The 9,108-nt window shown below is 37.5% G+C and overlaps 1 protein-coding gene across 2 annotated transcripts; it reads right to left on the bottom strand.

Annotated features, from left to right (window-relative positions):
- Positions 1–3,108: 3,108 nt before the first annotated feature.
- Positions 3,109–7,607, bottom strand: LOC310719430 (uncharacterized protein). Of its 2 annotated transcripts, XM_083529132.1 has the most exons (3): positions 6,542–7,592; positions 5,720–5,927; positions 3,109–5,254 (listed from the first exon to the last, which is right to left on the bottom strand). In XM_083529132.1, exons 2-3 carry the CDS (start codon positions 5,859–5,861, stop codon positions 3,849–3,851), a joined length of 1,548 nt encoding a protein of 515 aa, XP_083385258.1. In that variant the 5' UTR covers positions 5,862–5,927; positions 6,542–7,592; the 3' UTR covers positions 3,109–3,848. The 2 variants fall into 2 exon arrangements, with proteins under 2 accessions (XP_083385258.1, XP_083385257.1); XM_083529131.1 differs by lacking the exon at positions 5,720–5,927 and having other exon boundaries at positions 6,542–7,607.
- Positions 7,608–9,108: the final 1,501 nt, after the last annotated feature.

The raw sequence follows: 9,108 nt of genomic DNA, 5'->3' as shown, positions 1-9,108 counted from the left end.
ATTAAATATTTCGTTCACTCAAACTAGGAGACCCAAACCAGATCCAGCCTGACAATGCACCTGTGCACAAAGCGAGATCTTGAAGATCTTGAATGGCCAATTTTACTGAACAACTTTGGAATGAATTAGAATGCTGACTGCACCCCAGGCCTCCTCACCTTAAAAAAAAGTACCTGACTGAATCAGTACAAATCTCCAGAAGCACACTCCAATCTAGTGGAGCATCTTCCCAGAAGAGAGGAGGTTATTATAACAGCAAATAGGGGATTAAATATGGAATGAGATGTTCAAATATCAAAATTAATTTTGTCTGAATAGTGTGTTTAAGACACCAGGTCGCACTTTAAACTCAGCAAAATTAATTTTAGTATATAAAATAAAAGGGGACTGTGCAATTAATTTGCCAAAACCTGTATTAGCAGTGTTTTCTAATCAAATGCAGCACTATTGATGACTACATAATAAAAAAAATACTTTCGAAATAAGCTTGCCTGATGGCATGGCTAGTTATATAATGTTTAAATGTTTTACATTCAAAAAATTTCAGAAGTTTTTTGGGCATGTGTTTGCAGCTGTAATCTACTAATCAATCGTGGGTGTATAATAAGTTACTTATATACTTAACATGGCTTTGGAAGGCCCTCAGATCAATGTTTTCTGAGCCTCTCATACTGTGCATTTCAAGATCGTTTTAATAAACCCTCGCTGACTCTTCCAAGAACTGGATGACATGCCAGATGCTTCTTTTTTTTTTCTTTTTAATAGTCATGAAGACTGAGAGAATCTTAGTGTCTATAGAACACAACTTTTATTCACATTGCCTGGCGAATTACACATAAAAAAATACTGAAATACTAAAATGTTGCTTCAGTTTCAGTCAGAAAAAATGTTAAAAGGTCCATGTTTAAACAAAGTAATCTATCAATAATTAATCTATTAATAAAAAAAAGCAGAAACTTTTAACTTTTATTTATAAGCCTGATGTCCAACACATTTTTGCACAAGCAAATAATTTAATAATTATCATTTTATAATTTTATAAACAGTATTAAGATATTGTGATGATGTTTTCACTGTAGTGTGTCATCTTTTTCTAGAAAAAAAAAAACTTTTTTCTTCTAATTTTAAATAACATTTTTAATTGGGAAAATGCAGTCATTAGTTGTTCACTCGTTCGTACAATGAAAAGAAAGCAGTAACAAATCTCAAAAGAGTGAGTTGAAAGAATATGCTTATGCTAAATAAATGGATCGAGGTCTAATATGCAACATTCTGCAATACGTCTATGTGACATGACTCTTCATTGGGGAAACAATCGTGTGTAAATTTGGTTAAGAACAGACGTTTAAAAGATCTATTGCAGACAGTCACATCAGAGGAAATCCCAATAAAAAAGCATTACTTTTTCATAAACAAAACATATTATATTTGTATTTTTTATTTAATACAAGCTGCTGTGTTCTAATTGCCTACAGATGCAAATATGAACCCTTTAATCGACTGCTTTAACTTGTAATCAGCAGTATAGATATGGATTCTCAATTACTTAGCAATTATGTGCCCAATGCTTGTTTTTGCTTGGAAAACACATATTACACTGGTAAAGTCTGATAGAATTAGGCTTGTTTTCTTCAGGAAACCTGGTTCCTATGATGTGAAAGTTCTAGTAATTTTGTATAAAATATTAGAAAGCAATCAAAACCTGCAAATGATTATATGATCTACATGTATAATGCATTGTACGTTGTTTACTAATGGAAATCTGAATTAAGCTGGCGAGTTTGTTGAAATATGTTCCAAACTACTGAACAGAACCTACTGGCAGGATACATTTCTTCAATTACAATGGTTTTCAATAGCAGAATAAATTTGAATAATCTTAAATATTGATATGTGGACAAATTAATTGGGATCCCCACATGAAAAAAGAACCCACAATTTACTCTAGAAATTCAAAATGGATCAAAGTAATTGCTGTCCATCACAGTTTATAACATGTTTAATAAAAACCCAACATTGCTTTTTATTTTAAATTCAACTGAATATTTTTAAATAATAAAACATAAAAAAGAGCATGGAAAATATTCTGGCAAAAGTTATGGTTATCTTTTAGAGGCAATCACTGAAAATAAGCGATTTTTCCATAGCTCTCAAACTTCTGCACCTGTCCACACTCTGCTTCAGCTGTCGAAGGTTTGAAGTGCACAGTAATGTGTTCTAACTTGAAAGCTTCATTTGTGAGCATACAGATGATTTATCTTTCACACAAATCTCTGGTTTTGTCTCCTTCACCCAAAGGACATTCTCCCAGAAGCGCTGCAGCTTATCAGTATGCATTTTAGCTAAATTTGGGGAAAAGTTTGCACTATATTATAAACAGCACTATTGTCCAATAATTGTATTTGTTTTATAGGGATAATATCACATTTGTCTGCATATGTAAGCGATGAAACAAACACAATGGTGTCCGCTGTGATACCAGCAGGAAATATCTGTATTTCTTTTTTATCTCTAAAGTGTTTACACATGAAGAAGTGATGATAATAAAACATATATTGTACTCAATGTGGTAGTACAATATAATACATATACTGTATGTATTATATGCAATACATTATACATACGTTGTACTGAATGTGGTAGTAAAAAATAAAAACTCACAAAGACACTATCAATTGAACTCTAATTTTATTTTAAGAAAATTAACCTATTATTCACACAAATTGAATACTATTCAAATAAAAAAACGCAAACCCTCCTATTTCTTTTATTTTCCTTTAAGCAGCATTAACTGGGGAGTGAGAGGAAATGAAATGCACATGACTCAGTACTCAGTACGTGCAGAACTGAAGGGTTCAGTTTCTCGGCTCGCTCGCTTCAGCGTCCTGCGCTCACAGGTTCCTTTGTGTTCGCAAATCATGGCACCTCACGTTCATTTTTAACGACAGAATCTATTAGCTACAATAAATATAGCTGAAATGTAGGATATCATCACCCAACTTGTTTATTAATCAGTTATATTCACATGTAGGAATAGTTACATGTCCTGCTATGATGAACATTTCTTTGCATGAAATAAAAGGTAAGTCAATAAAAGTGAATGAAATGTTTGAAAAAAAGAACAATTTTATTAAGTGTTTTAAAGTCTCATTAGGGATTATATAAACATGACAGCTTTTATCACAACTCATAACACAAAAGGGAATAACTTTTATTACTTTCAAAATTCTCCAAACTTCCCATAACCTTGTGGTGCGTGTTTTATTTTTTTTTACATGCGGTGGCATTATTGCGGTGTCTTAATCACACTTTGGTCTTGCTTTTGTGCTACAAATCTTGGCATCTGGTGCGTTTTCATTCGCATCTTTTTCAATGGCATTAATAATCCTATAGAAGAATTCAAATCAATCATTTACATCATCTGTTCCTCTGCCGTGATAAAAGGGTCGCCTTCTTTCCAAAGCTTTTACTAGTAATTACCTAAAAAGACATTCACACACAACCTTTAGGTCAGGAAGTTGATCATTTTGACAGCCAACGTGCCATCTAAATAAAACAAACGCCTAATTTGCCTATAAATCACACCAGCTATATTAGTCTGCATTCCCATTATTTGATTAAATGAGACAGCAAACTGGCTAGAGAAAAATAAACGCTTAATTTAAATAGCTTTACGGGAGTTATGAATGATGTGGGTCACTGAGCCAGTAATAATGGCACAAAAATACTTATAATTTTATAGGGGAAGTTTTTTCTAAATACGAGCGTAATCAGAACTATGTACAAGTAGTCGGTGCTCTTTGAGAAAAAACATTTAATTAAATGAGCTATTAAGACCAGAAGAGACACTACGCATGGTGTGCATTCAGGTGCTGGGTGAGGTGGTGCGCCCGTATAAAGGTGCGGGGACACTTTGGACAGACATGCGGCCTCTCTCCAGTGTGTGTAAGTGTGTGTGTTTTCAGATGTTGTGGCATGAGGAATGCCTTGTCACATTGCTGACACCTGTAAGGCCTCTGACTGCTGTGAGTGCGCCTGTGCTTGCCCAGGTCTCCAGAATTACTGTAGCATCGATCGCACTCAGGACACGCATAAGGCTTTTCCCCCGTGTGCCCACGTACGTGTTTGGTCAAATCTCCGGATTGTGCGAAGCACGCGCCACACTCTTCGCAGCGGTATGGCTTCTCGCCGGTGTGTGTGCGCTGGTGGTTGGTGAGGTGCTGGATGCGACTGAATCTCTTGCTGCAGACTGTGCAAACGTACGGCCTCTCACCATTGTGAATACGGAGGTGCTTCTTTAGGACGTCGGGCCTGGAAAAGGTCTTCCTGCACTCGTCACACTTGTGGATCCTCTCCTTGTTGTGTGTCAGGAGGTGCACTTTGAGGTTGCTCAATGTTGCGAAGGTTTTCTTGCAATCCCCACAAGAGAATGGCTTTTCTCCCGAGTGGACGCGTTGATGTAGACTCAGTGTTGACCGGTGACTGAACCTCATGCCACACTCAGAACAGGGGTACGGCCTCTCGCCAGTGTGTGTGCGCAAGTGTGTGCTCAGGTGGCTCATTCGAGCGAAGCTCTTCTTGCACTCAGGACATGAGTAGGGTTTGACACCGGTGTGGATGACCTTGTGCTTGCGCAAGCTGCCCATGTCTTTAAAACTATGCCCACAGTCAGAACAGATGTATGGCTTCTCGCCCGTATGCGTGCGAGTGTGTATGGTTAAACACTGCAGCGTGGGGCAGTTTTTTCCGCAGTGCTGACACAGATAACCGCGGTTTGTACATAGCGTTTCCTTTCCATCTATTTTTGGCTTTTGTTCTTTTTCTTGCTTGTTGCACTGATGTGGTCCGAGGCCCCACATTCCTGCAAAGTTCTCACCGCAAGAAGCGCAGCTCAGCTCTCCATCCGTGCACACGGTGGTCAGGTTGTGGCAGCGGCGGCAGTGGTTCTGCAGGTTGCCGAAGTAATCGAAGCTGCGGTCGCACTGCGGACACGTGTATCGTTTGCGAGTCGGTGCAGGTACGGGGAGGTGGGCGCGTCGCATATGCACCTGCAGCTGCTCCTCGGTGAAGAAGTGGTGGTTGCAGGAAGAGCAGCTGAGCATCTGCGAGGAGATTTTGACGCTTTGTGGGGCTTTCTGAGATTTGAGCCAAACGAGGTAATTACTCCGATGGGTCCATTTGAGGTGCTTCTCAAGGTAAGAAAAGTCGGTGAAGGACACGGCGCAGTATGGGCAGTTAAAGAACGACTCTCCGCCTGAGGAGAACGACAAACAAAACAAAAAAAAGAAGTGTGAGTACTTGTAGCACATGGCAATTTCTGATTATTAAGAATTACTATTAACATTTTTGGACTACTCCATGCAATGTGTGAATTTTTAACAGCATTCATCTATTTTTGTACCATTTATAAGCGACCACAAGCAATATAGATGTTTTAGATAGAATGTTTTAGCAAGTCATGGTCAAGGAACAAATTTTTTTTCCCCGTTCATTATTGTCATCACTGAGAAACATGCACACTTCTCATAAAAGCGCTGTCATGATGTTCAAAATGTAAAATCCATGAAATTTCTGTGATGCTAATGAAGGTCACCACCACAATCATTTACAGGTTTCTCAAAGGATTTACAGCCTTTCAAAATCTCTTAAAATACTGTTTTACAAATATATAGAAATCATGTACAATTTTAGAACTCATATAACAAGAAATGGCTTTCACCTGCACTTTTACAATGACAGTGAGGGGACAAAGACAGGAAATATTTCACCCCTTTGTTTTTAGTTTTGTTTAGACGTCCGGATCCCGGTTTTACATGCGACACGGTGTCTGGTGAAAGAACCCTTTCGAGCAAACAGGGCATTTCATAGCTTTGGCTGGAATACAAACCCACAACCACAGGAGTCGTTTGAGATTAAGGCTGGATGTCCTTGGTGTAGAGGCAAACAAAACAAAGCATTACCAGCAGACAGTGCAATCATTAAATATTTTATCATTCTCACTATTTAGTTATTATGTACTTCGTTCAATTAATTCTTTTTTCTTCACTGTGAAAACGTAAAAGAACAGGGGATGAAAATTGAACGGTATTTTATTTTTGAGCGCTGATAGTTCATATCACTGAACTGAATTAATTTAGCACATTTATGCAAACCACTGTTAGTTGTATTAAATGGTGAAACGTTTTTTCCTCAGGACTGTGAAGATTTTGCTTTTTCTCCAACGTTGCCAAATGTGTTTTTGTTTTCTTTTTTCCTTAAAGGCAAAACTTGTCTCACAGACGATTACACGATTACAACAAATGCTACTAAAAAAAAACGCACTGCAAGATGAAACATGTTCAATTGTTTAATTCTCAACCATCTGATGATTTTTTTTTCCTCAAACATGTAACATGTTTTCCTTCAACATGAAACATCTCACTGATGAAATACAACTAATTACATCAAAGAAAGAATATTTCAACTTGTCCCCTTTTAATAATTAATCATTATCCATCAAGGTCAATGTGATGTCCCTGTGACCTTCATTCACGGAAATTACCTGCTTCTTCATTTTGAGGTCTGAGATCACACTCTTCTTCTTCTGCCTCTAGCTTGATCTTCATCACCTCCTCTTCCTCCTCCTTCAAGGGAAAACAAACTTCTCCGTTTGCCTCATCATGGATTTCAGACTCGGTTTTGAGACCGAAACTCGAGTTTTCAATCGGAACACAAACCGGCTCTGTCTTGGTAAACACTCTGGAGTCCAGAGATTGGACATTTCGGTACCCGGATTCTGGATCAGCATGGCCTGGCTCTTGCTTGATGTGATGAAGGTCTAAAGAGGGGCCACCTAAAGCCAAGTCTTTATCTCCAATGCATGGATCCAGGAGCTGGTTGTCTGGTTCGACGTTATCGAGACCCTCTTGTGTGAGACAGGGCTCGGTTTTGATGTGTGTGTCTGGTGTTGACTTCGCCGTACTGCCAAATGAGCTGATTTTAACCATGACGTCAGATTGCACCAACACCAACCACTACTACATTTCCGTGTTCAGGAACACTGAAGGTTACTTCCTGTTTCTACACAATGCACTGAACTCGCCCAATATTTATGCTTTATTGATGACACTATATATTATACAGCAGCATCGGAGATACATGTTATCTCGAAATAACACTAACTATCTGCTGCCCAGTGGAAAATGCTAAACCTGTGATGGTATTTATTTAAATCCCCAATAAATATATTGATCATATTATCTCGTAAGCATGCAAAAGATCAGCCTGTTCATAACTAATTACCAAAAGCATGCAGGTCTAAATCTAAACAACTGACAACAAGAAAGGGAAAAAAAAAAACAATCCTGCCATTCAGGTAGCACAACGTTACCGAAAATGCACGAGCTTATCAATTTCGTAAGATTGCACTGGCTAGATGATTCGTCGTTTCTGAAAAATTGGTCTAGAGATAAAAAATAAAAATAAAAACCCGGGATGGATTTGTTCCTTTAAAAAAAAAAAAAAACAATAAAATAAAAAACCAATAGGTACGTGAGAGAAAACCAAAGGCAGAGAAACTAGTTAGATTGGACTCGGCAGCTCTATGAGAACATGGCCGACGGCGCTCTGGTTTTCAAAATAAGTGTCGCACAGCCACGTTTGCTTCAAGATTCAATTTTGAAAGCCATAATGGGCCATGCATTGGTGGGGATTTTTTTAATCGCTATTTTTATATTATCCGTCGTGATTTCAACATTCGAAATTAAAATTTCACACGTTTTAGGTAATGCTTACATTACTCATTCTGATCTTCAGGATTAGGTCTTCCTTCTTTCCATAATCAACTGAACTCATCAACAATAACTAGGAAACACCAGGGTTTCTGATCTGCCTCCACAAACACTAACATTAATATAAAGCTCACACAGTCATCATATATGTTACATTAACACAATCACTACACAAGGACTACTATCTCACAACTCTGGACATTTGGACCTATTCAGGGAAATATCATTTGCACTGTCTTACATACCTGAGACCAATTGTATAGTTAATGTTTTATCTCTATTTATAACTTCCTTTTTTTTTCTAGTTTTGTGTTTTTCATATTTTTATAGCACACAATGAGAAATTCTGTGCACACAGAAGTGTAGATCACCTGAAAATCCTACTTGAGTACAATTTTAGATGCCTTACTGCAGCCGTACTCCATTATATGTTAAAAAAATCTAAATCAACAATTGCAATATGACTTGAGTAACAGTCTTAGAGTTTCTTTCTCCAAGTATTTGAGTATTTTACTCATATTGAATATAGGTGCAAACATGCACTAGTCCTTGACACCAAGGCATGTTAGTGAAAAGCCACAGTTGATCTGTGTTTTTTTATTTTCATTATTACAAATGTACACATCATCACATTAACCATCAACACAATAACTTTCAACATTTCAGAATGAAACGAAGATCAAACCAGTAGTAAAACAATCCTTCAAAAAGGTTGTTCAAGGTTCTTCAATTAACAAATAATATTACACCATCATATTATAATCACCCTCTTGATGTCACCCAAATGAAGATGGGTTCCCCTTTTGAGTCTGGTTCCTCTGAAGGTTTCTTCCTCATAACATCTAAGGGAGTTTTTCCTTGCCACAGTCGTCACGGCTGCTCATCAGAGATAAATGCACACCATTCACCTTAACTGTTGATTTGTGTAAAGCTGCTTGAGACAATGTCTGTTGAGGAAAGGCGCTATACAAATAAACTTGACCTGACTTGTCACAAAGTAGACAAACCATTAGTATTCAATGGACAAAATAAGCCACGGCAGATAGATCTGCTGTGCAAAATATAATTGGTAACAGTTATTGTCAATTAAAATACAGTACAGCAAAACGTACATATACTCAAGAGTCAAGAAGCTAAATCACAAATGTAGACAGTAGCCAAAAAAAGAATCCCATAGTAAAGTAACAAAGCACATTTACTCAAATACTTTACACCACTTTGTAGATGCAGCCCATGATAGTTGGCATCAGATAGATAATCAGATAGTTCTGATTTTAATGAACATGGCATGATTGTGACCAGCTGAAAGGTAGGTTTAAGCATCAAAGTAACTAGCAAT

This window comes from Silurus aristotelis, assembly GCF_946808225.1.
Source record: "Silurus aristotelis genome assembly, chromosome: 25".
Taxonomy (NCBI): domain Eukaryota; kingdom Metazoa; phylum Chordata; class Actinopteri; order Siluriformes; family Siluridae; genus Silurus; species Silurus aristotelis.
Note: the sequence above shows the minus strand (reverse complement) of the source record. Positions and strands in the feature narration are given on the sequence as shown.

Bases quoted from the DNA above. Each gene is read 5' to 3' on its own strand.
- LOC310719430 (XM_083529131.1), bottom strand. From the start codon at position 6,986: ATGGTTAAAATCAGCTCATTTGGCAGTACGGCGAAGTCAACACCAGAC. The intron at 5,255-6,541 runs GTAATTTCCGTG...CGTTCTCCTCAG, and splicing joins ACCTCAAAATGAAGAAGCAG to GCGGAGAGTCGTTCTTTAAC.